At 38.3% G+C, this 26,809-nt stretch overlaps 1 protein-coding gene across 2 annotated transcripts; it reads left to right on the top strand.

The window, feature by feature from the left end:
- Nucleotides 1–10,874: 10,874 nt before the first annotated feature.
- FUNDC1 (FUN14 domain containing 1) lies at nucleotides 10,875–23,339 on the top strand. Of its 2 annotated transcripts, none has more exons than XM_058535689.1 (5): nucleotides 10,875–10,958; nucleotides 11,668–11,824; nucleotides 15,160–15,235; nucleotides 19,671–19,799; nucleotides 21,819–23,339. In XM_058535689.1, exons 1-5 carry the CDS (start codon nucleotides 10,931–10,933, stop codon nucleotides 21,894–21,896), a joined length of 468 nt encoding a protein of 155 aa, XP_058391672.1. In that variant the 5' UTR covers nucleotides 10,875–10,930; the 3' UTR covers nucleotides 21,897–23,339. The 2 variants fall into 2 exon arrangements, with proteins under 2 accessions (XP_058391672.1, XP_058391671.1); XM_058535688.1 differs by lacking the exon at nucleotides 10,875–10,958 and adding an exon at nucleotides 11,024–11,358.
- Nucleotides 23,340–26,809: the final 3,470 nt, after the last annotated feature.

Genomic DNA, 26,809 nt, shown 5'->3' with positions numbered 1-26,809 from the left:
ATTATAATTTTTATGACTTTTTATTTGAAACACTGCTGATTATTTGATGTTTTGTTTTTCCAGATTTAATGAAACTTCTCCTAGTTATGTATAACTTATAGCAATTTGGTAAATTATACCTTTGTAAACAGAATTGAAACGTTTATCTTTTTCTTCCTATCTTATCCCTCTAGAATCATGAAATTCTTATTGAGTATTCTTATTTTCATGGGAATATATTTCTCTGCATAAATTCAATAAGAATGTGTTCTCCTTGTAACAGGGAATCATTGGAAACATTGGTTATATTACCAAGGCTTTGACTGGAATGTTGTATTTGAGAATGATGTGCGTAGAATCAGATATGACCAGACAGCTTTAAGGAACTAGGGTTGACTTTATGGAGCCAACAAAGGCCCTTGGAAAAACAACTTGGTACCTTTCTTACAGGGTTCCCAGTAGCCTTACCAGGTGAGTAAGGAAGGTTATTTCCTGGCAGGCCCAGGAATCTCAGGATATTTTGGGGACCTCAGGAAGAGAGGAATTAACCCAAATTTATAGGTATTGCAGGCAAAGTCTGATGGCAAGTCCTTGGCTTGGCTTCCTAGCCTTGAGAGGCTTTTAAGAATTCAATCTGAGATTCCTCATGAAAAGTTCCAGCAAAGTAAACTTTAAAAGAATCTATATGGTCAATTGCTATTCTTGCTGCACTTATATAAATAATCAGGCCAAATTTAAAGAGATTAGACTTATTTTGCAAACAGATTAGCTTTACTGTAATTCTCTGGTAGAAATGGAGATGATTGTAGAGAGAATAATTATGTTTCATAAAAACAATTATAATACATCTTTGTGGATATCAGATTCCAGTCTTATTAATTGTCTTTGAGGTTTTGTTATCTGCCTGAAAAACTAGACTGGATCCTGAATTCTTTTAGTTTCCTCAAATATCTAGCTGTGACTCTCCAAACTAATGTTTTCATTTTTTCCCCGCCCTTTGACTTGGAATCACTAAAAATAAAAACTACCCTTTTCTTAAAGCCCTGCAAGCTAACACTGGACAACTTCATATAAATCTCAGAGAAAGCACTATGATAGCTCATGTTGAGACAATATTCATGCCTGTTACTATGTGGGCCACTCAGAAAGTTCACCAGCACACCTGATGACATCCCAGAGACATTCAAACTATAAACCAGGAAAATCTGTCAGGTTGCCACTGCCTGCCCTTGCTCCATCTGAAGATGCTATGAGCCCAACATCTCAAAATTTCTACTGACTGCCCTTTGGACTAAAAAACTGAGTTTATAGCTTGTTTTAACCACCAACCTTTGTTTTTCTTTTGTTTCCATAGAAATGCTTCTTGTTAAATACATGATTACTTGCACCATATAGGCCTAACTATGGGAGCCTACCTGCATCACCACCTCCTGAAATGAGACACAACTCTTTGACTTACTCTCAGGACTAAGAGACTGCTTCAATGAGATATGAAGCAATCTACCAACTCAGCTTCTGGACTGTGAAACTGCTTGAAGAAGTTTCAAAGGTGGGAATGAAGGGTAGTAGAATTTGCCACCTCAAAATATGTCTTTTGGCATAAGGATTATTTTGAGCTGATTATTTTTGTAGACACAGGAGAATCTCTGAAAACAAAATAGATTTTACCCTTTTGTAAGGGAAATTTATATTTATAAGGGAAATCTCCATTTGTAAGAGTGTCTCTCCCTGTGTAGCAGGAAGAGAAGGATGTCTAAATCAAAAGAAACTCAATGGAGACAGCACTGACTTAAATCTGCATACCAACCTGACCCTTGTCTACTGTGCTTTTCCTGGTAACCACTCGTACCTGACCTCCCCACTCCCCAATATCTTTATTTTGTCTTTAGCTGAATATGCTATTCAAGGTGGTGGCTTGGGCCATTTTGGGGAGTTTTACTCAGTTTTCCTGTGTCTCTCCCATGTATACAGGAGGTATACATGTTATTAAACTTCTGTTTGTTTTTCTCCTTAATGTGTCTTTTATTACAGGGGGTCTTAGCCAAGACCTAGAAGAGTAAAGGGGAAATGATTTTTCCTCTCCTACAGTTTCATGTGTATTCTTCCAGTGTTTTGTTTTGTTTTGAGGAAGATTGGCCCTGCGCTAACATCTGTTGCCAATCTTCCTGTTTTTTTCCTCCCCAAAGCCCCAGTACATAGTTGTATATCATAGTTGTAGAGTTGTAGTTCTTCTATGTGGGACGTTGCCTCAGCATGGCTTGATAAACAGTGAGTAGGTCCATACCCAGGATCCAAATGGGCAAATCCTGGGCCGCCAAAGCGGAACACACGACCCCAACCGCTACACCACTGGGCCGGCCCCTTCCAGTGTTTTTGTGTACAGATACAAGCTACAAGTAAACATATATTTGTATCTGATTGAAGGTTGTGTAGAGGAGGAAGAACCACTCCTCTACCCTCTAGATTCCTCTTGCTGGTCTAAGAATTAAATTGACATGACACAGATTAACAGGAGAAAACCAAACAAAGTTTAATAACATGTATACATGGGAGAAACCCAGGAAAACTGAGTAATTTGCCAAAATGGCTGAGGCTACCACCTTAAATACCATCTTTAGTTGAAGACAAAGGAGGATGTTAGAGGTAGTGGTTTGGGACTTCAAAGGGGAGGAAGGCAATTTACATGGAAATGGGAAAGCAAATGTTTGGTAAACAAATGTTTGCTGGGCCTTCTATAGACAATGTGACCTGAGAGAAAACTTTGATAAAAATGGGCCTAGCAAGGTTCCTCCCAGTCTACCACACCTAGAGTTATCTTCCTGGAACAGGCCTTCTGTCTTAAATTCTTTTAGGCAGTTAGGGGAAAGGTCCAAGTTTCTTTCTGAGTCTTTTGTTCTTAAAAATAATCAAGCGAAAGAGACACATTTTGGGGTGGCAAATTCTGATCCTCCACAGTTGCTGCACAAGAGGTAGCACACTGAGCAGGGACTCAAACAGAGGCTTGCACACCAATGTTCATAGCAGCATTGTTCACAGTAGCCAAAAGGTGAAAACAATCCAAGTATACATCAGCTGATAAATGAATAAACAAAATGTATATCCATACAATGGAATATTATTCAGCCACGCAAAGAAATGAAGTTCTGATACATGCCACAATGTGGATAAATCTTGAAAACATTATGCTAAGTGAAATAAGCCGGATACAAAAGGTCAAATATTGTATGACTCCACTTATGAGGTACCTAGAATAGGCAAATTCGCAGAGACAGCAAGTAGAATAGAGGTTACTGGGAGCTGGGAGGAGGAAGAATGAGGAATTATTGCTTGATGATTACAGACTTTCTGTTTGGGGTGATGAAAAAGTTTTGGAAATACATAGTGGTGATGGTTGCTCAACCTTGTGAATGCAATTAATGCCACTGAATTGTACTCTTAAAATGGTTAAAATGGCAAATTTTATGTTATATATATATTTACCACAATTTTAAAAAAATTAATAATATAATATACTAAAAACAATTGAATTGTACACCTTAACTGGGTAAATTTTATGATATGTGAATTATATCTCAATAAGACTGTTTAAAAAAAAAAAGGTAGCACATTGTTCTGCATCTTTTTTCCTTTTAACAACATATCCTAGGGAACTTTCCAAATCAGGATATAGAGAACTTCCTCATTCTTATTTTTTTATTTACTTATTTATTACAGCTGCGGTTCTACAGATATACTATGGTTTATTTAGCAGTCCTCTAATGCTGGACACTTGAGGTGTTTCCAGTCTTTCGCTATTCCAGACAGTGCTACAATGAATAACCTCATACATTCATGTGAAGGTATCACGTGAATATATCAAGTCTGTTGTCACACTTATGGATTTTAGTTAATCTTTTAAGTGAGAATTTATTATGTTCAATTATTATGACTAGGGTTGAGGGGTTCTCGTGTGTTTAAGGACCATTTTTATTTCTTTTTCCTGTGAATTGCCTATATGTCTGTTGCTGCTCTATTGGGGTGGTTGGTCTTCTTTAATCTATCTTTTTAAGGAGCTTTTATATATTAGAGAGGTTAGTCCTTTGCCTTCAATAAGAATTGCAAACATTATTCTCAGTTTGTAATTTGTCTTTTGAATTTGCTTATTTTTTTATGCTTAAGTTTTAATTTTTATGTAGTCAAATGTATCAACCTTTCATTCATAAAAGACCATCCCTGCTGCAAAGTTATAAAGGAATTTGTCCATGTTTTCTTCAATTGTTTTCATTATTTCAATTTCTACATCTAGAGATTTGAGCCATTTGGAGTTCATCCCAGTACATGTGTAAGGTATGGATCCAGCTATATCTTTTTCCAGTTGTCAGATATCAGCCTTAGTTGTTTCAAAACAGTTTTTGAATAAAGTCTATATTTACCTGATTTGAGATTCCACCTTTATCATATACTCAATTCTGGTACATATTGTTTTTATTTCTAGACTTTCTATTCTGCTCTCTTTGTTGATACACCAGTATCACACTGTTTTAGTTAGTAACTTTTTAAAAAATTGTATTTTCATACGTGGTCAGGCTAGTCCTCTCTCATTGCTCTTCCTTTTTAGAGTTTTCCTGGCTATCTTTGCTTATTTTTCCACCCAGTACTCTTCTACCACTACCTTATAAACCATTTAGTTCAGCCTAACATGGGGATAAATGCCAAAGGGCCAGGATCAAGCCTGCAATGTAATCCATACCAGTTTATCAAGTCTTGATGCATTTTTAGCAGAAATTGAATAAATCACTTGCAATAAAACTGTAAATACAATTTTCTTCACTTAAGCACTTTCTTGTTATTACAGTCCTTTTAAGCATAACATTCCATAATTTTCATAATTATTCAACTATTGTTGGACACTTTCCATTTTCCCGTATTGTTTTTACTCCTTTTCATTATGAAACGCAAAACAACAACCCTGTAATGAATGTCTTTACGTATAAGAGCTCTTTATGCAATCTTTGCCACTGATTTTTAAGTGAGATTATTGAGGCAAAGGACATGGGCATATTGTGGATTGTGGGTACACATTACTAAAATTTGCACCTGTTTACACTCCAACAAGCTAGTGTACACAGTATCAACTTGACCACACTTTGCTCATCAGCAATTGATTATTTTAGTCCTTTGAAAGGTCGCTTCGAGCATTTTAAGTTGTGCAAATGTGGGGTGAGTGGGCTCCATTGTGTTGGGATTAGGGTGAAATAATACCATTTAGAAAATAAACTTTGCACAAGTTTTCTTCCTCTTAGAATGCTGATACAGTCAGCTAAGGAGTAGATTTATCTGCACAATGGCCAGGTCTTCTGGGAATTAATGATTCCAAGCCCTCCTCCTCCTGCTCCAAAAAACACTTCTGGAGATTCGAATTGTGAACATCTATAGGGGTGGATGAGGGTGGCACTGATCAAAGCCCAGTGGCTTAAACAAACAGGAAGTCTTGAAGTAAAGTTATCAGAAAAGTTAAGAGAAATGGAACTAATGGGTTAGCCTTGGCACTGAACAGGAAGAAGAGGTAAAGGTCCTCAATTCCAGAGGCTGAGAGAGCTTCGGGAGAGGGAGCCACAAAGGTCTCTAATTTAGGCCAGCAAAGGAAGACTACTTTACCTACAAATACCATTTGTGTAGATTTTACAGCTGTCCTAGCGGCTGAAGTTCTTGCTTCTGCATCTGTGACCCTACTCCCCAACCCCAGCCCCTTGTCGACAGCAGAGTCCTCTCCATTTGGGTCTGGATTCCAAGGCCAGACCAGTCTGAATGGGACTTCTTTCGAACTTCTGGTAAATTCTTGGGGATCCTGAGACACATAGAGTGGGTAGAGGCTGAGGAATTTTATTAGTCTGTTTGGGCTGCCATAAGAAAATACCAAAGATTAGATGGCTTAAACAACAGAAATTTACTTTCTCACAGTTCTAGAGGCTGGAAGTCCAAGATCAAGGTGCTGTCAGGTTTGGTTTTGCATGAGAGTTTTCTTCCTGGCTTGTAAATGGATGCCTTGGTGGGGGGAGGGAGCTCTCTGGTGTCTCTTCCTCTTCTTACAAGGACTATTAAATTAGAGCTCCACCCTTATGACCTCATTTAACCTTAATTACATCCTTAAAAGTCCTATCTCCAAATATAGTTATATTGGGGGTTAGGGCTTCAACATATGAACGGGAGGTGGGGCACACTTTAGTCCCTAACAGGAACCTTAGGAGGATAGCTTGTAGCTCTAAAATTCTTCTAACATTGATAGTTTGGGCAGGAAGGTGGAGAATATGAGAACTGATTGTGAGATATTACATATAGAATTAGGAGTTGGAAGGGAGTTTAGAAACCTAATCCTTATTTTGTAGTTAAGGAAGGCCCAAAGAGCTTAGAAGACATGTCTAAGTCTGGTTAGACTTAAATTTGGGATTTAATTCATTGTACTTCCAGTAGATTTTTGATTATATATGTCAGGCCTTATGCCCTTTACATTTCTTTCCCAGCACTAATTACTATCTGGGTATTTATCTGTTTTACTTTCTTGCTGTAATGTGCATGAAGACCAAAATCTTACCCATCTTATGGATTGATCTATCCCTGACAGTACCTAGCACATTGCCTAGCCCATTGCAAGTGCTCAATAAATATTTGGTGAATGACTAAATGACTGAATAATAAAAGCTAACCTTTAATGAATATTCATTATGGGCCCATGCTTTAAGCGCTTTACATGTTTGATTTTATTATCTAATTGTTACCGCCCAAAGGGGGGGTCTTCTGTTTGCCACAAGACATGCCAATAGTCGAGAGGCAAGGTGGTAGGAGAAAAAGGACTTTTTATTACAGCTTGCTAGCAAGAGGGAAGATGGCCAACTCATGTCCAAAAGAACCACCTTAAGGGGCACAAAGTCTTACAGCAGTTATATAGGCTGGTGGGTTATAGGGGAGGGGGTTAGGAATGTTGACCTTCTGGTGTTACAGACTGGGAGTGCCACACCAGATCTTTCAATTTTCACTGATGATGGCTATCAGCATAGACTCTCTTTTTGGGGGTCATCATATTCCTAAGGAGCTCAAAAGAACAAGTTGTCATATTATCACAGCTGGGAAGTACAAGCACGAGCAGGGGTCGTAAAATCTACAGAGCAGTTAGATCTCCTGGAGGGTGCATATCCAGCTGGGTTAGTTTGTCAGAGGTCATTCCAAGTTACAATACGGTTTCTTTTCTACAATGGCTTCCCTCATGTCAACCTTGTCTTGAGCCAGTATCATTATTTTCAATTAATCTTTCTAATTTTTTAAATGAGGAACCTGAAGCTCAGGAGGGCTACAACCTTCTCCAAAGACAAAGCTAGGAAGGACAGAGCTGGAATTTGAATCCAGATCTGGCTGACCCAGAATTTCATCTAAGTGCTTAATCAAAATGTTAAACTATCTGCTTCAAATTCAATACAAGGATCATAAGGAAGGGAGGGAGGTCTTTGGGGGAAATAGAGAAAAACTGTGGAGAAGTTACTTTTCAGATGTGTCTTAAAGTGTATCTAGGTGTTGCCTGGCAGAGAAGGGAGCCATTGCTTTCAGAGAGAGAGAGAGCATGAATTAAATCATGGAGGTTGGAAAAAGCAATGTGTATTCAGAAAACTTAACAAATTCAGTGGTCTTACAAGAGAAGAAAACTTGGAGCAAGCTGCGGCAGCAGGCCAGAGAGGTCCAAAATGTGAAGGGTCCTGTATGCCAAAGATCAACAAACTAGGACCTCAGGCCAAATTTGCCCCAAGCCCTCTCTTTGTGGTCTGTGAGCTGAGAATGGTTTTTCATTTTTAAATTTTATTTATTTATTTTTCCCCCAAAGCCCCAGTAGATAGTTGTATGTCATAGCTGCACATCCTTCTAGTTGCTGTATGTGGGACGCAGCCTCAGCATGGCCAGAGAAGCCGTGCGTCGGTGCACGCCTGGGACCCAAACCTGGGCCGCCAGCAGCAGAGTGCACGCACTTAACCACTAAGCCATGGGGCCGGCCCTGGTTTTTCATTTTTAAAGGATTTCTTTTTTTTTAATATATGACAATGTCTACATGACTAGCAAAGCCTAAAATATTTACTATCTGGCCCTTTACAGAAAAATTTTCCCACCCTTGCAGTAATATCTTGAGAAATTTAGACTTTATCTTCTAACAAGCAATTGCTGTAAGTACTTAAGTAGAGAAAGGATCGAGTCAGATTCAGGTTTTAGAAGGGAAGATCTAGTGAGAGAATAGATTGGATTGGGGTCAGATTGGGAGAGACAAGAAAATGCAGGAAGAAGCCAAGTGAGAGGCTGTTGCAATGGTCCAAAGGAAGGCCTTGGACAGCATCGAAGAGAGAAGGGAGGCCGCAGCCTAGGCTGTGCAAGCACAGGATAAATGACTGCTTAACTGTGGGAGAAAAGGGAAGAGAAAAGGAGAAACAACTCTGAATTTTTTATTATTGTTCCTTTGGGTAGCTTCAAAGATTGTGTGCAGTTGTTTGGGGTTTATTGAATTTATAGATCATTCAAATGCAGATACCTAGGAGGGAGTGACAGTTGTAGCCAATGGGGGAGATTAGATTGCCCAGGGACTGTGAAGTGTTCTGTTTGTTGTTTTGTCTGCTTTTTGCTTTTCTCAATTCTGACTAAATTGTTTTTAACAAATGAGGTTTCCAAAGATAACAAAGAAAGCTGGAGGTCAGGAAGGAACAGTTTCATTACAGCTTCATTATGGATTAAATAGAAAATGTTCTCTATTCCAAATAAGTTACTCACAAACTTTTGGAACACTACCCATTGAAAAGTTGGGGACTACTCAAATTATGTTTTGCTATAGTTGTACATATCAGTGTTCACAATGAAAATGTTTATTAGTGATGACTGAAAAAAAAAATACACTATTTAAAACGGGAATTTAAAAAAAAACCACCCCCTTGAATCCATCAGGAGGATCATAGCACCTTTTAAAGTCTATGTATACAATTTACACATTAAACCATTTGTCATTGAGCCAACGAAATGACAGCATTTTTGCTACTGGGAAAGAAAAAATTCACACTCGAAAAATACATTATACAAACAACTTCCTTAAGGTAAGGGCAGGGGCATATCACTGCAAGAAGCAAGGGAAGAGCATTAAAAAGTTCCTTCTCAGCCCTCAAGGCCAGTGGAGATACCATTGCCTTTTAATTTATTTTTGGATACATTTTGGATACAAAGGTCTATTCTTGGCATTTTAAGGGCAGTGTTTCCTTTCCATTTTCTCCCTAATTTCTCCATAACGATTTGATTCCAAATACCATTGCCATGACAGGAAAGAGGCTTCATTCTGTAGTTGCAGATATTGCTACAAGCACGTGAAAGTGTCACTTGGATGTCATTGGCCTAGTCAACCCTCTATTTTGCTCTTCCAATTTGTAATTTTCCTTTCTCTTTTCTCCTTTCTCTTCTGTCAGTGGCCCATCATTCGCTATTTCTCTATTTCTTAGCACCTCATTAGGAGTGGGTGGGCAATGGGGAGGAAGGAGTGTATGAACTCAAATCTGTTAACTTTTGGAAAAATATTTCAGTGAGGACATCTGAAGTTATGTCCCTTAAAGTTGTTTTGTTTCTGAAAAGTGAAATCTTACACAAAATAACTGTCGTGTGTGTGTGTGTGTGTGTGTGTGTGTGTGAGGAAGACTAGCCCTGAGCTAACATCTAATGCCAAATCCTCTTTTATTATTATTATTTTTTTTTTGCTGAGGAAGATTGGCCCTGGGCTAACATCAGGTGTCCATCTTCCTCTACTTTATATGGGACGCCACCACAGCATGGCTTGACAAGTGGTGTATCAGTGGGCGCCAGGGATACCGAACCTTCGAACCCCGGGGCCGCAGCAGCAGAGCGTGCACACTTAACCACTGCGACACCAGGCTGGCCCAAAATAACTGTCCTTGAACACCAACATCTTCAGCCAGTCTCAGAATTGCATTTTGGGGGCCACAGGCTGAGGAACTTGAGAGAATCAACCCCTGCATTTAAAGCACCAGAATTTGAAAAGCCACGTGTAACTATACAAGTCAATATTTTAAGTAATGCAACCTATACCAGAATTCCTTGTTTTTTTCTTTAAAACGAATACGGAGAGGGCTATTTTAATTTAATTTAATGCGGTTGCAATGCAAATTCAAAACAAGTTTGGGGACTGGTTTATGTGAACCTGAGTTAACCGCCTGGTGATCAACACGGTTTTTCATTCTACAGAATCCCATAGAGCTTCTGGGTGAAGAATTTGACCTCCTTCCTCTGTCAGATTTAAATAATAAAAATGATGCTAAAAAGTTATGTCCTTTTGTCAGGTCAGTTCCTGAGCCTTCCTCTACCTCCCTCCGGTTCCTGGCAGGAAACGTGTGGAGAGGGAGCGGATAAAAAGGTTCCAGTTCCCAGCAGCAGCGCGGTAGAAAAATTTTCCATCCGTTAGCGCGCCCTTGCCGCCTTCGAAAAATGTGGCTTGAAACAGGGTTCCTCTAATCTCTTTTTAAAAGCCTTTTTTCTCACGGGCTTGAATTCTAGTAGTGTTCAAAATGCCAAGCTGGTTTTCGCTTTATACCATCATGTGGACGCCCGCTCCACTCCAGCCCTCAAGAGCTTTAAAACAAAATAGAGTAACAAAATTTAGGTTATGGAAATTCTAGGTGGGGGTGGGGTGGGAAGCCACCCTTGCAGGGGGCAACGGACTACAACTCCCACAAGCCCTCGTGGGGCTGCTATCCGACCTCCCCCCCACCTTGCGCTTGCGCAGAAGACCCTGCGCGGAGAGGAGGGGGCGGGGCCAGGACAACGTGCCCGGAGGAGAAGGAGGAAAAAAGAGACCATAGACTTCCACCTGGGCCTAGAGCGGCTCTTAAAAGAGTAGGGAGAGACGGGCGGGCGGGGACCATCTTCAGAGCAGGCCGCTGGCGGTATCATGGCAACCCGGAACCCCCCTCCCCAAGGTGAGCGGCCGGGGCCCGAAGTAGGATCTCAGACGCGGCTCACAGCTCTCGACCTTGCACCCGGGGCGGCTTTTCCTTCCCCGGCCCCAAGGTTCCTGGGGCTGTTTTTTTGAGGCAGCCCCTTTGAGCACCTCATCCGAACTAGAGTCTCCCTCCCCTCTGGGCAGAGCGCAGACGAAGAGCGACCTCCGCCCCCATCACAGCCCCACCTCCTGCCTTAGCTTCATCTCTGGCCCTGGCCGTTCATTTCCATCTTCAAATGCCTTTTTTTTTTAGTCTTGACTCCGAAGTAGTTTCTTCTTGCCGGGCCCCTAACCGATTCTTTAAGAAGAGGACCTCCTCTTTATCCCACTGATGAAAATGGGCCCAGCTCTTGCCCTGACCCTACTGAGATTTGGGGGTGACCCTTCATGCTGTGTTACTGACCTGACCCTAACAGATTTGGGGGTGACCCCTCGCTGCTGTGTAACTCTGACTTGGTCCTGGCTCAGACCCGCAGGCTGGGCCCTGAGCCTTTGGAAAGGAGATGCCAGGCTCTTGACTCTTGAGGCCCTAGTCTTAGGGATTGGGTTTAACATTCTTAATATTTCCATCTGGGCATTTTTAGCTGTAGGCCAAACGTAACAGTGAGTTATAACAGATAAAAATGTGTAGGACATTTCTGACTTGGTTGACTCTAAATTTATTTTTTCCATTTTGTATTTTGAAGAATATGAAAGTGATGATGACTCTTACGAAGTGTTGGATTTAACTGAGTATGCGAGAAGACACCATTGGTGGAATCGAGTGTTTGGCCACAGTTCCGGACCTATGGTAGAAAAATACTCAGTAGCCACTCAGATTGTAATGGGTGGAGTGACTGGCTGGTGAGAACAACATGTTTTTCGTTAAATTTCATTGGGAGCCTGACTGCTGCCCTTTGTACATGGGCCAGTTACTGTGCACCCTCAATGGCTTTACTCTGTTAATCCCAGAAGAGCTCTACCTTGAGGCTTTTCTCTGTGATATGACTGGTGTGATCTACACTCAGGGACTCATTGTTGAGTTTTGGTGATCTGCCTACTCCATGCCTACACTGTTCCACTGTTCCCTCCTCACCCTTCCTTTGATTCTTTATGTATTTTCTCCCTTCTCAGATTGAGCAGATGTAGTGGATCTGATTCAGTAATAGTGGGTAAAGAGGAAGAAACATATAAGAGTTAATTATATGTAAGTCGTTCTACTTGTTCAGTGCTAATAACTGGAAAAACCTGTGAGAACTCCCACAGTAGAACTGGTCTCCAGGATTTTCAGCCTTGTAGAGAATCATGTAAAATTCTCATTATGATACAGATGATTCTGTTGATTTTTCTGGGTAATTTGGATTATAATACTTTGAAGAAGAGTTGTAGAACATTGGGTCTTTGTTTTAATAAAGGACTGATTGCTTACACTGTAATAATATTGTGGAGTACATTAAGGAGGAGCAGTTAATAAGCATTAACCTTAACTAACCAGTTAACGTTTCCAATCACGATTACATAATTGCTTTCTTGGAATAAAAGATTAGCCAAATAAGGGTTAGAAATAAGTTTGACCATTTATTTTGAAAATGTTCATGACTGTAGAGAATTTTTGAAATTACTGTGGGTGCTTAACTTGTGAAGAATCATTTTTTTTCTTAGATTCTAAGTTAAATTCATCTTACATTATTTAAATTAAATTTAATTTACATATTTAAACTTCATAAGTATTAACTTTTTTGATTTGTGTTTTACATGCACCTTGGAACAATGGTGCACTCCTCTATGCCTTTTTGTAAATACCATTTTATGGTAGAAACACTCATTGTGAAGATTCTGTGATGCAGAGGTATAGTATTTACTCATGATGTGTACTTATTAATGCTGCTTATGCAAAAGACTGCAATTAGAAGAGAGATGCCTGGTCGGGGCCCTGGTTGTTAAGATGATTCTCCTCAGGTTGGTTGTACCTTGATTATCATAGTTCAGGGTCTGGCCCTCTGCTTAAATAAGCTCACAAGTTGGTGCCGTGGGTGATTGGTTAATGTGAGTCTGGGCCTAAAGTCCCATCTGAAAAGAGACTAAAAAATTATTGAGCAGTAGAATTATCAAATCATTGTGTATTTTCTCCTTGTAGGCCAGACTCAGGGAGAAGCCCTGTAATTGGCAGAAGTTTGCTTGGAAAGCCTAGAGACAGAGCAGGGGGAGTTAGTAGGTTTATTGTAGTGACGCATGCCATTAAGCAAAGGATGGACGTGCTTGTGGAGCAGCTCCCTGGGATATTGTTGAGACCTGGCTCCCTTTCTGAGCCTTTGTTGCTGACTCCCCTACTGAGGGACATAGTCTTTATCATAATTTGCTTTACAGCCAGGTGTCAGCCCAGGAGCTGTGTAATAGGACTAATATTACACAGATGATTTGTTGCAGTGACTTTAGATTCAGTGTAGTAAATTTTTGCAATTTTCTTAGTGTGTAAAACTGATGTAGTATTGTGGCGTACGTTAAGGAGGAATGGTTAATAGGCATTAACCTAACCAGTTAACAATTCAGACCAATTCTGGACATTAATGGGAGGCTAAGGAGATTATATGTAGCTGCAGCTAACTATAGGTTTTTGATCCAAGTAAGAAATTGATATTAGGAAAGGTGGTTGCTAGGAGAGGTAGGAGGTGTGAAGACTAGAGAGCCCTTGGTGTGTTCTGGAGGCAAGGTAATGATGCCTTTGAGAATGGAAAGAAGACAGTCAAATAATGTTTTGGAGATAGAGTGTATAGAATTGGCGATCAGTTGGACCCCGAAGGTGATGAAGAAGGTCAAGTCCGAGATGAACGTGAGGTGGGGAGCCTAGAGAATGGTGCTATCCCTTACAAATTGGGACCTTAGCAACAGTTGGTTTGGCTGGAAAGATGTCTGCTTTGGGATATTTTGAATATGTGGTTCTGAGTGCTAAAGAAGACCATCATGTAATTGGAAATATAATATTTCCGCTTATGAAGGTGTATTAGTTTCCTCAGGCTATTGTAACGAAGTACCACAACTAGGTGGCTTAAAACAAGAAAAATTTATTCTCTCACAGGTCTGGAGGCTAGAAGTCTGAAAGGTGTCAACAGGGTTGGTTCCTTCTTGGAGACTGAGAGAGAGAATCTGTTCTATGCTTCTCTCCTAGCTTCTGGTGGTTGCCAGCAATCCCTGGAATGCCATTCCTTGGCTTGTAGACATATCTGCCTCTGTCATCACATGGCCATCTTCCCTCTGTATGTCTCTATGACATATTGGATTAAGTCATATTGGATTTAGGGCCCACCCTACTCCAGTATGGCTTCATATTAACTAATTACATCTGCAGTGACCCTTATTACAAATAAGGTCATGTTCTGAGGTTCTGGGAAGGACATGGATTTTGGAGGGACAGTATTTAACCCAGTATAGAAGCCTAGAATTAGAAATCTGGGATTCTTTTGCACACTATGTATTTGGAATACTGAAGGGAATATGAGCTCACTGAAGGAGAGAATCACAAAAGAAGTATGGGTTGATATTCTTACAGGATAGATGAGACGAAACAGGTTAAATATAGAGATAGATAGATTTAGATATAGGTAAGGAAGCCATGAGAAATGTGGGCTGACAAGTAGTCATGAAGGTGGAACTCCAGCTGGACCTTAAAGGGTAGAAAAGCTTTAGATCAGCAGAGCTAGGTAGAAACTCCTAGAAACAGGGAGATTAATGGCTTGAGCTATGCTGATCACCTATTTGGAGGCTAATCAGATTGGAGCCCAAGATTTGGGTAGATGGTGGTCGGCAAGGTGTGTGGAACATCTTGACTGTATTACAAAACAAATCTCTTTTGTTATGGGGAATTTCAACTTATACAAATGTAGAAGAAGAGTGTAATGAACCCCTGAGTACTCAACATTCAGTTGCAGTAGCCAATCTTTTTTCCTATAAATTCCCCTCTTCTCTTCATCCCTCATTTTGAAGCACATCTCAGACAATTTAGATTGTGCACTTTTGACTAGCCTATGTAACTGAAGGGAAACATGGAGGGTTTCTGAGCAGGTAAGGGACATGATCAAAAGAAATTGGAAGACATTAAGATTTTATTAGGAAAGCAATGGAAAGTAGAAGAGGGAGAGAGTTTAGTGCATCACTGATCTTGTCTTTTGTCATTTCACCTTCTATCATTTCTTTCATTAAAGGTGTGCGGGATTCTTGTTCCAGAAAGTTGGAAAACTTGCAGCAACTGCAGTAGGGGGTGGCTTTCTTCTCCTTCAGGTATGTCAGAGCTTTAGGTCCTTGCCTCTGCTTATATATGTAACCCTTGGGAACTGAGAAAGTCAAGTTTAGCCATTGTACTCCTGTCTGTTTTAATAGAAGATGGAATTTTTCTTTTAGGCGTAAGTTTATGGAAAAACTAAAATGAGTTTTTGAAAGCTGGCATCTGTTATGAAAGACAACAATTTAAATACTTCTATGTTCTTTAAGTGAAATTTGACCCCAGCTATTAAAAAGACAACTAGTAAAATTCGAAGTGCCTCATTTTTTTTTATTACTTACCTAAGTTTCCCTCAAAGCATCTCCCTAGCAAGATAAACATTTCATCAATAATATAACTTACTCATCCTGAACATTTTAAACATATATTTAAAATGCACACAGAGTTTATAAAATTCAGAAGTTCTCTTTCCTTCCCATTTCCTTGCCATGCAGTTTTCCTTCCCAGGGGAAATTGCTGTTAGCAATTTCTAACATGTTTTTTAAAACTAGGGGACCATAATAATATAGAAAGTGGAAAATTGGGTTTAAAATATCATCCATAATCGTATTTCGGGGGCAGGTAGATTTGAAATTTCACTTTTGTTCATGTTCCTCTAAATATAAGGCTTAAAAATGCTTTGTTGTTAGATGATGTTTATCAGGATATTTTCTGGCATTCATGTCTGTTTGGCATATATTTTCCCAAAAATATCATTCCCTGAAGATCAAATACAGTAAATCTCCGAATTGAAAATCTCTGGGAATGAATGTTAGCAATAATTTGAAAGATACAGAGAACTGTCAGTTGTACTCGATTTAAAAAATGATTGATGGTCATAGCAACCAAAATCTGACTTCAGCACCTAAGCCATTGATCATGTAATAACAGTGTCATTGCCTGAAGTACAAAGGGACTGGATTCGTATGTGTTACGCACAGATTTTGAGTTGTTTACTAAATAGCTTTTTAAAATATATATATTTTTTTCCCGTTGGTGACGTTAATAGGAGTAATTGCTTATTTCTTGTGGTAAGAGGTAGAAAAGAATATGGTTAATATCTAAATTTAGTCCTTTGGATGATTATGCCAGCATTTGTACAGAAGAGAATTTTATTTAAGCTGATTTTGACTTGGGTTTATGTAGAATCAAGAACATATTTAATTCTATAGCTATTTTGAAAATTCATTTGTCCTTTCTGTTTAGTGGAAAAGGGTACTGGACTGAAGCAGAGTTTCCTAAAATGTTCATGGAATAGAGAGAATAACATTTCAGTCCACTCTGCATGTCAGTTTTTCAGAAGTCCATTTCAGTCTACTCAATATGCACCATCAAATCCACGTTTTGCCATTGCCACCTATGTCTCCATGCTTAGGCCACATATTCTTTGAAGTCACTAAGCAGAAGAACATGGGACCCATCTGCATCAAACCAATTTTTCCCACGAATATGACTTACATTGAAAACTCAGTAGAAGGAAACTGAAAGAGGAAATAAGAATAACAAATGGCTTTTAGGATAATTGCCTGTTAGGCCTACTTCCATATTTTTGTTACATTTACTTATATTTAAAGATAAATATTAGTTTACTTAAAACTTTGCTAGAAACTCAATACTCTAGTAGATATTTATCATACTGACATCTTAAAGTACAGTGGTATATAAATCTTTTAAATTCAGTTTTTATTTTTTCAGTTATACATGCCCATAATCCAAAGGGTCAAATACACATACAAGGCTTGTTACAGATTAATCTTCTGCCTCTATCACTACCCCCGTGTTTGAACTCTTAGCTGATTCTTAAGGTATTTATCTCCTTTATTCTAAACAAATTAATTGGACATTTCTTGATCTGTCAGTTTGAGCTATTAACTTTTGGCTTCTCGTTATGGAATATGAGAATTTAGCTCTCATTTATTGAACTCTCTGCCCCCCCTTCCCATCTCACACACTTGCATGCTTCCCCTCACCCCTCGCATCCTCTGAGTGTTGTTATTTCATAATTGTGTCAGATCATTACCTGGAGTTCACTGAGCTCTTTGAATCTGTAAATTTATGTAAATCATATTTGGGAAGGTTTTGGCCATTATTTCTTTAAATATTTATTCTTTTCTATTTTTTTTGTGAGGAAGATTAGCCCTGAGCAAACATCCACGCCAATCCTCCTCTTTTTGTGGAGAAAGATTGGCCCTGGGCTAACATCCGTGCCCATCTTCCTCCACTTTATATGGGACGCCAACACAGCATGGCCTGACAAGCGGTGCGTCGGTGCGCGCCCGGGATCCGAACCCGGGCTGCCAGCAGCGGATCATGCGCACTTAACCGCTACGCCACGGGGCCAGCCCCTGTTCCTTTCTATTTTTTCTCTCTTCTGAATGTAACTCTATGTGCATATTAGGCTTTTTGATAATGTCCTGAGGTTTTGTTCATTTATTTTTTCAGGTTGTATAATTTCTAGTGATACAGCTTCAAGTTCGCTGACTCTTTCCTCTGTCATCTACCTTCTGCCATTAAGCCTATCCAATAAATTTATTTCAGATACTGTATTTTCCAATTCTGTAATTTCCATTTTGTTCTTATTATATTTCCTATGTCTCTGGCAAGATTTCTTATCTTTTCATTGATGACAAGCAGTTTCCTTTACCTCATTGAACATAGCTATAATAGCTGCTTTAAAGTCCTGATAATTCCAGTATCTGGAGTGTCTCAGGGTTGGCATCTATTGATTTTCTTTTGAGACTAGGCCACATTTTCCTGTTTTATCATATATCAAATAACTTTAGATTTTATCCTGGGCATTGAAAATGTTTTGTTGTGGAGGCTCTGGATTCTGTTTTATTCTTCTGAAGTGTGTTGATGTTTTGATTTTAACAGGCAGTTAACTTGATTAGACGCAAATTGCAAACTCTTTCACTTGTGGTGGGTAGCAGCTCAAATTTCAGTTCATTTCTTTTAGCCTTAGCCAGAATGCTTGGTTCTGCCCCATGAATGTGTGGTTCAGGACTTGGGCTCCCCTTCTGTAGCTCTCTCCTTTCTGGCAGCTGTTATTGTCCTGAACTCTGTCCTCTGGCTCTTCAGGCAGGAAAGATGGCATGTTTTCTATTAGTTTTAGCCACCGTACAACTGCATCCTCCCCTCAGGATAAAGCCAGAAAAATCGGCAACTCGCCTTTTATTGGTCCCTTCCTACAAGTTTCAACTACCCTTCAAAATCTGCTTGCTTTTTTAATTCTAGAGCCCTTGTATTTTAACCAGGGTTTATAGTTGCTATCTGTAGGAAGGTCTCTAAGGTTCATCATTACCTCCGCGCCTTTGACCCATATTATCATGTCAGGTACTACCAGGAAAAGCTTTCACTTGCCATTTGATTTGATCACCACTCTGTTTTGCTGAGGCCAGAGTTTGAAGTGATAGTACGTGAATAAATACAGGAAGAAATGCAGATAAATAAATTCTTCTATGGAGTCATTCACAGTGAAAATGGAACCTAAGATTCCCACCTATTTATATAAAGTCAGATATTTTTATTATTTGAAGTATATGTGTGGTTTATAATCAAAGTGGTGTATTAAAAGATTACAAAGAAAGCATAAGCTTGATAGAAGTGATTTATAGTGGTATGCAAGGCTTGATTGTTTACTACTCGTGATTCTTTATATTTTGATTTTATTATTTGGAGGGACTAATTTACTGTACTGGCTTACACATACACTGTTATTCCTGTTTACATTTTGCAGTGTCTCAGTAGCACTATATGAGAATTTTTCTTATGGTTAATAGGTGTTTAGCTCTAGTTTTATTAAAAGGATTTATGGCATGAATGTTGTGTAGGGCATATTTCTTTTATATTCCACTTTCGAAAGCAATTACCAGAAAGTATTCTTAATTTAAGTAGAGTCAGAGTTAGTGAAGAGCCTTAATCTGCTACTTTAGATTTCTTTAGTGACCTAATAACTGGTTGGCTTCTGATCCCTTGTAATTAAATATCTATTTAATTAAAAGGTACTTTTTTATTAGCTGTATAATTGTGATAGTCCCTGTGTCTTTTTAGTTAATTCCCAAATTCCAAAAGTTATGATAGAATTATAGTCCAGTTGTAGTACAGTTTTTGGAATCTTTTCCCATCATGTACTATGCTTTTCTTAACATAGTCTTCATCATATCTAAATAATTATTTATGCTTAATGTCTGTTTTCTCTAACAGACTTGAAGCTCTCTGCGAGTGGGGACTTTTGTCTCCCTTGTTCTTGGCTATAGCTTGGGAGTCTAGAATAGTGCTTGGCACAGAGTAGGAACTCAGTATCTGTTCAGTGAATAAATTAGTGAGTAAATTGTGATTTCTTACCTATAAACTTCATAAATGTCTTGAAATTTGAATGTTCATATATTCCTGGGTAATAGATTTGTTAGCAAACCTGGTGGTTTAGAAGTAACCATTTTTATTACATTTTTGCAGATTGCCAGTCACAGTGGCTATGTGCAGATCGACTGGAAGAGAGTTGAAAAGGATGTAAACAAAGCAAAAAGGCAGATTAAGAAACGAGCAAATAAGGCAGCACCTGAAATCAACAATATAATTGAAGAAGTAAGACAGTGTACATTTTTGGCTCCCCCCTTTTTTTTAAATGGGTCTCGCTTAGCAGAAAATGTGACTAGGGATTATCTTCTTTTAGAAAAATTGGTGTCTTTGGTCATATCTAGAGTGTTAAGTAAAATCTGGGATCAAACCACCATTTAAATCAGTTGTTATTTCTTTTAGTAGTTAACATAGTTTCCCCTGCCCATCTCCCACCTACTTTGATCTGCATGTAAAAGCTGATAACATCAGTCATGCTCCGCATAACGATGTTTTGGTCAACAGTGGACTCCATAATATGACAGTGGTGCCATCAGATTAGCACCATGTAGCCTAGGTGTGTAGTAGGCTATACCATCTAGGTTTGTGTAAGTACATGCTATCATGTTCGCACAACAACGCCTTTCTCAGAACATAGCCCCATCATTAAGCGACACATGACCGTATTCTTCCAGAATTTTTTCTCTGCTTTTACAAATGGGTGCATATGTAGACAAGGTGTGGTAAAACTAAAACTACTTATTCTTTTCTTGAGATGGAATAGTATGAAAATGTGTATATTTTATTACTATATTAGTTTTATTAATATTTTTTATGTGTATTTAATCTATTTTCTTCTTATACTCTGTGTTGAATTGAATTGAATCAAATACTCTCTTGCCTTTGTTTTTGTGCTATCCTTTTACTTGCCCCAACTTTTTATTTTGAAAAATTTTGAATCAGTTGAAGAGTTGAAAGATAAATACAGGGAACACCCAAATACCCTTCACCTATTCACCAGTTCATTCACATTTTGTATCATTTGCTTTATCCCTGTGTGTGTGAGTGAGTGTGTGTGAGATTTACACTTTTTTTTTTGCCAAACTGTTTAAGACGTCATGATTTTCACTTTTAAATACTTTAATGCATATTTCCCAAGAGTACGGGTATTCTCCTATACAACTACAATTACGCTATTAATCCCCCAAAATTTAACATGATACAATAATATTTCCTGATATACAGTCTGTATTAAAATTTTTCCAGAAAATATCTTTTATAGCTTTTTTTCCCCAATCAAGAATTATATATTGCATGTGGTTGTCATGTCTCTGAAGTCTCCTTTAATCTTAAACAGTCCCCTCATCTGGGTTTTTTTTTTTTTTCCTGTCTTTCATGACACTGACATTTTTGAAGCATCTAGGCAGAATATCCCACAGTCTGGCTGTAATTGCTTCTTCATATTTTTATTTGGGTTAAACATTTTATCAAGGTGATTTTTTTTGATCCTGTATATTTTTTCTTACTGGGTAAGTAGACTATTAATAAATATCATTGTGCATGTTGTGAGAATTTGTTAAATAATCTATGTTAATAACTTGCTGAGTGGACCATTTATGCCTGCCCTCTGAGTAGATTTCTTTTTACCTGAGAGATTATTGCTGCTCATATACCTGTTATCTCAGTAGCCACGAAGCTCACTGGGTCTGGCTGGGGCCTCTAGGCTCCTTCGGTGTGTAATGGACAGCCCTGGCATTTGCATGGTGGTTGGCACCTGCAATAGTTGGTGCACAAAAATTTTTGCTGAATATTTGTTGAACTGAGAAAAACAGCTGAAAACATTACTTAGCTCCAGATTCAATAATTAGGAGTATTTTTTAAAATTTGTGTCTATTTTTCTTATTATGATAAAATATATATAACAAAATTTACCATTTTAACTATTTTTAAGTGCACAATTCAGTGGCATTAAGTACATTCACGCTTTTGTGCAACCATTACCACTGTCTATTTCAAGAACTTTTTTATCATCCCAAATAGAAGCTCTAACCTTGAAGCAATAACTTCCACAATTAACCCCTCTCCCCAACCCTTGGTAACCTCTGTTCTACTTTCTTTCTCAATGAATTTGACTGTTCATGTAAGTGGAATCATACAGTATTGGTCTTTTTTTTTGTCTCCTATTTCACTTAGTGTAATGTTTTCAAGGTTCATTCATGTTGTAGCATAATTAAGAGTATTTTTGTTTAAACTTACTTTATGTTTCAGGCAACAGAATTTATCAAACAGAACATTGTGATATCCAGTGGATTTGTGGGAGGCTTTTTGCTAGGCCTTGCATCCTAAGGATATGAATGTTCTACCACAGTGGAGTCTCCTGTGAGAAGAGAAGTGGTGGCAACAGTGGTCTCTCAGCATTACGCGCTGCCAGATTCTCCAGGGCAACAAGAGACAACTAGCTGGACAATACCAAACTCACAACTTAGCATTTTGCTGTCTGAAGCTTGGCAAACTAGTATCTGCTGTAAAACAACCTATATGGGATGTGTACAATAGTATTCCTGAACAAAACATGGCTTTCATTACTTTTTTTTTAATTTTCATTTGTTTAGAAATTAGCCTATAAAATATCACCATTGGGTGTAGATATGGAGGAAAAAAATCTATTGGATATATGCCCCAGTGAAATACTATCCTTGTTTTATTTAAATAAAATGTTCTTCATTGTGCTTTATAGTATAGTGCTAATAGTTAAAATTTTGTATTATAGCTTCAACATTAGGGATGAATTTTTTTTTTAAAGATAAGTTTGCAATAAACTGAAGAGCTGTAATGCCCTTTTGTGGAAGGATTTAGAAATAATAGAATTATTAAAGATATTAAGCAGATTTAATGCCAATTTTTAGGTTGTTTTTCCTTGCAAGTCTTACTTTGCTTATATAATAATTGTAGTAAACAGTTTCAAGGAAGGCTCTTCTAAAGAAATACATGTCTAAAGCTCTTTTTTTGATGTCTGTAGTTGTAAAAATGTCTTCTTGTATATAAGCTTCTAATTTTTTAATTAATTTATTTATCCTGGCAGCCTGGACAGAACTAATGGTTTTGAGGATACATATAGTTGGGTCACTGATTAATTTTATTAACCTTGAGTGAACTTCCTTTCTCATTTCTAAAAATCCTGGTTGTTATTTTGGCCCCTTCTTCACAAAGAGGTAAAAATCACTTTAAAATACTTAGTAGTGTAGTATGAATTTACTGTTTGAAGAACAGTGATTTTCTATATAATCATGAAATTGTAGCTTAAAGAGAATTGTCTCCTTGACGTAGTCTGAGATGTAAATGCTAAGGCTTTCAGCTTTTTGGTAGCATTATGTTGCTTGAACACTAGACCAGTTGACTTGTTTCTCAGGGCCGACATCACACTGCCTCAGAGGCCCTTTGCCCGGAAAAGCTTTCTATATTGTTTGTTTTGTCTGTAGAGTTCTAGGTTGGAATTGGGAAAACCAGCAGTACAACATGTGTTGGAGTCTTCAGATTGGAAAGACTTTGCAGATATTCAGACTGTCTCCTTTTGATAGGAAGTCCCATAGCATATTTTATGTATTGTAAACATAAAGCATTTCATACTTTCAAGATTCGTTACAGTCTGTGTGCTTTCATTATTGCAAGACTCCTTAAAATTGAATGTGGGATTGATCTTTGTTTTCTTCCTTTACTCTCATTAGTGCCTCAGATACAATGCTAAATAAAACTCAGACTTTCTTAATATGAAGTGATTTTGCTTATAAATACTTGTTTTGTCTTCTTTGAGCTTTTCTCTATTTCTGCCTTGCCAAGCTTTTCATTGCTGTGGAATTAAAAGGGAAAAATATTCTACATTAGGTCGAGCCTTGGCTGGGCTTCTGTGCGCCATGTCTGTGGGATGCTTTCATCTGATACAATGAGGCAGGCTACGGTGGGGAGCTCTAGCAGCTGACTCAGTTTGTACGTTTTGGAAATATTTATAGTGTCTATTCTGTGTATGATACACTGTGGGGGGGTACAAAAATGTCTGCCTTCAAATAGAGACTAAAATATTCCTACGTGACAAGTTATGTAATAATATAGGAGGACCTAGCGTATGATTTCGTGGCAAATAAGTGGTAGGGATAACTGCTGTCAGAGTCCAAACATGAATGAAAGCTGAAAAAGATAGTACTTCATTTTTACCTATACATTTCCAAATATCTGTTGATTTGTTTGAAAATGTCTACAAATGCAAAGTATTATCAGTGCTCTCCATACTGTCTCCTCTCAGTGCTCCTCCTCCTCTGTCATATCTGCACTATTTCCCCACTGGTTGTATGCTACTTGAGGCAATCATGTGTTAATCAATCTCTAGCTTGTGAGGCACACTGTGTAACGCTTTGCTCACGGTAGGTATTTGGTTAATGTTATGAATGAGTGAATGAGTATATGAAAAGCGTATTATTGTGCTAGAGTTGGTGTCAACCTATGAGAAGCCTTTCTCTGTGTAGCAGTCTAGTGAATCAGAGGCTCCATCAGAAACTACTTGGTGGGGTTTGGTTGGAATGAAAAGCCTATAGCCTGCCTTTGTCTAACATAGGGATTTTTATGTTTGAGGACATAAAGGCTGTTTGAAAGATTTATTAAAACTTGAGTATATGGAATACAGGTATTTTGTGGCCTAAGCTTTGGAAGATATGTAAGGACATTTTGACTGATTTTTATTTTTTATTCTTATAGCCCTCCCAAACCCCCCTCACAAAAAGATGATTTTTGTTTTCTTATTTTAAATGCAATATGAATTAAATACATTCATTATAGAAAAATACATCAGCATAAAGAATATATAGAATGTTTATAATATAATGTACTTAGAGATAATTATTGTCTGTATTTTGGTACATAGCCTTTGGAGTCTTTTCTGCTTCTGTATGAACAGTTTTATGTGTATTTTGTATAAAAATTGAGTCACACTACTATTTTATAAATAGTTATTTTCAGTTACATATTATGAATATCTTTTTAGTTTTCTTTTGTGAGGAAGATTAGCCCTGAGCTAACATCTGTTGCCAATCCTCCTCTTTTTGCTGAGGAAGATTGGCCCTAGGCTAACATCCGTGCCCATTTTCCTCTACTTTATATGTGGGACACCTGCCACAGCATGGCTTGACAAGCAGTGTGTAGGTCCGCGCCCGGGATCTGAACCTTCTGAACCCGGGCCGCTGAAGCAGAGTGCGCAAACTTAACCACTATACTGCTGGACCAGCACCGGTGGATATCTTTTATAATAGTAGATACACTTATGATGACAGAAAGATATAATACAAGTGCCCACCCTTGTCTTTAGGTGGGCTTTATGAGCAACCATTATTAAAAGTTCCTTTTTTATATATATTTATACTTTTTTTTTTTTTTTTCTTGCTGAGGAAGATTAGCCCTGAGCTAACATCTGTGCCAATCCTCCTCTATTTTATATGTGGGTCGCCATCACAGCATGGCTGATTAGTGGTGTAGGTCCGTGCCTGGGATCCGAACCCACGAACCTGGGCCGCTGAAGCGGAGTGCGCCAACCTCAACCACCAGGCCAGGGGGCTGGCCCCTATTTATGCTTATTTTTATTTTCCATGTTTGGATAGTGTATATTGAATGTCCACTCTGAAAGGTAAGGAATTTTGTACATATCCACTGTTTCCCCTTTCTTTTTTTGATTGCTAATATATTTTTCGTTTTTCTAGAAGATGGCTTTATTACTTTAAATATTATACCTTTTCTGTCCTTCTTTACCAACTTTAGATAATATCTGCTAATTCCCTGTAATTAAAGATGAAGAAAATAAGCATACCTCTTCCCTGCCACCCTCTGGCCTCCTGGTTTTTGTTAAATTGTTATTACTTTTAATGATACATGCAAATGATAAAATTCTATACCATTATTAAGAGGAATGTAGAGCTATATAAATTGATCTAGAAAAATCCACATTTTAATGATAAAATCAGGTTACAGTGTGATCCCACTTTTTTGAAAAACTATACAGGTGAGCGTAAGTATGCATACAGATGTTCATAGAGGCTGTCTCTGAGAGGTTGGGATATAGAATTTTCACGTTGTATTTTCAACATTTTTATGTCATCTGTAGTCTTTACAGTGAGTACCTGTTAATTTAGTTAGCAGAAGTTATTTTTTTGGAACCAGGAATGGGAACTTAAAATTAATAGGTTATTGCTGTTTTAGGGGGCCTTTTCTTTTTAACTTTTTTTTCTTCATTCACTGACTTTATTTTTTAAGTTATTTTTGTCAAAATAATGCACATAGTTCAAAAAGTCAAATAGTGTTTGAGTACAAATAAGGCCTCTAAAGAAAGGAGCACTTCTCTGCTCTACCTCTCTCCAACGTAGTGGCTTTTTCCCCAGAGAAGTTTCAGCTGTATTAGTTGTTTCTCTTTGTGTTTACTACAACCATATTTCTTAGACTTTCTGTTATGATAAATGACTTGAGCTTCCTATTATGGTAGATGTGGATTTAGCTCTGTAACACCTTCCTTTTCACATCTTTGTGATAACAATTTATTAAATTTCTATAAAGTTTTATACATTATTGTGACAAATATTGTTTACTGTTGAATAAGGGCACAACTTCCTATAGGTCCCTTTGTGTGGGTTCTGCTGGAATCTAGCCTTAGTCTAATCCTCTGAATAGCTCTGGAGCACTGAAGGACACTGGCTGACAGAGTAATGGCCCTCCAGAGATGTTCAAGTCCTAATCCCCTGAACCTGTGAATACATTAGGTTACATGGCAAAGGAGAATGAAGGTTGCAGATGGAATTAAAGTTGCCAGTCAACCAATCTCAAAGAGATTATTCTGGAGTATCCTGGTGGGCCCAGTGTACTCACAAGAGTCCTTAAAAGAGGAAGAGGGAGGCAGAAGAGTCAGAAAGAGATGTGACTATGGAAGAATGATCAGTCAGATGCTATGTTGTAGCTTTGAAGATGGAAGAAGGGGGCCATGAGGCAAGGAATGCTGGTGACCTCTTGAAGCTGGAAAAGGCAAGAAAACAGATTGTTCCCTATTCCCTCCAGAAAGGAACACAGCCCTGCCGACACCTTGATTTTAGTCCAGTGAGACCCACGTTGGACTTCTTACCTCCACACTCGTAAGATAATAAATTTGCGTTGTTTTAAGTCACTATATTTGTGATAATTTGTTACAGCAGCAATAGAAAACTAATGCTGGCACCACTGAGTTGTCTCCCTTT

The sequence above is a fragment of the Diceros bicornis genome, chromosome X (assembly GCF_020826845.1).
Source record: "Diceros bicornis minor isolate mBicDic1 chromosome X, mDicBic1.mat.cur, whole genome shotgun sequence".
NCBI lineage: Eukaryota > Metazoa > Chordata > Mammalia > Perissodactyla > Rhinocerotidae > Diceros > Diceros bicornis.
This window is presented reverse-complemented; position numbering and strand designations above follow the sequence as displayed.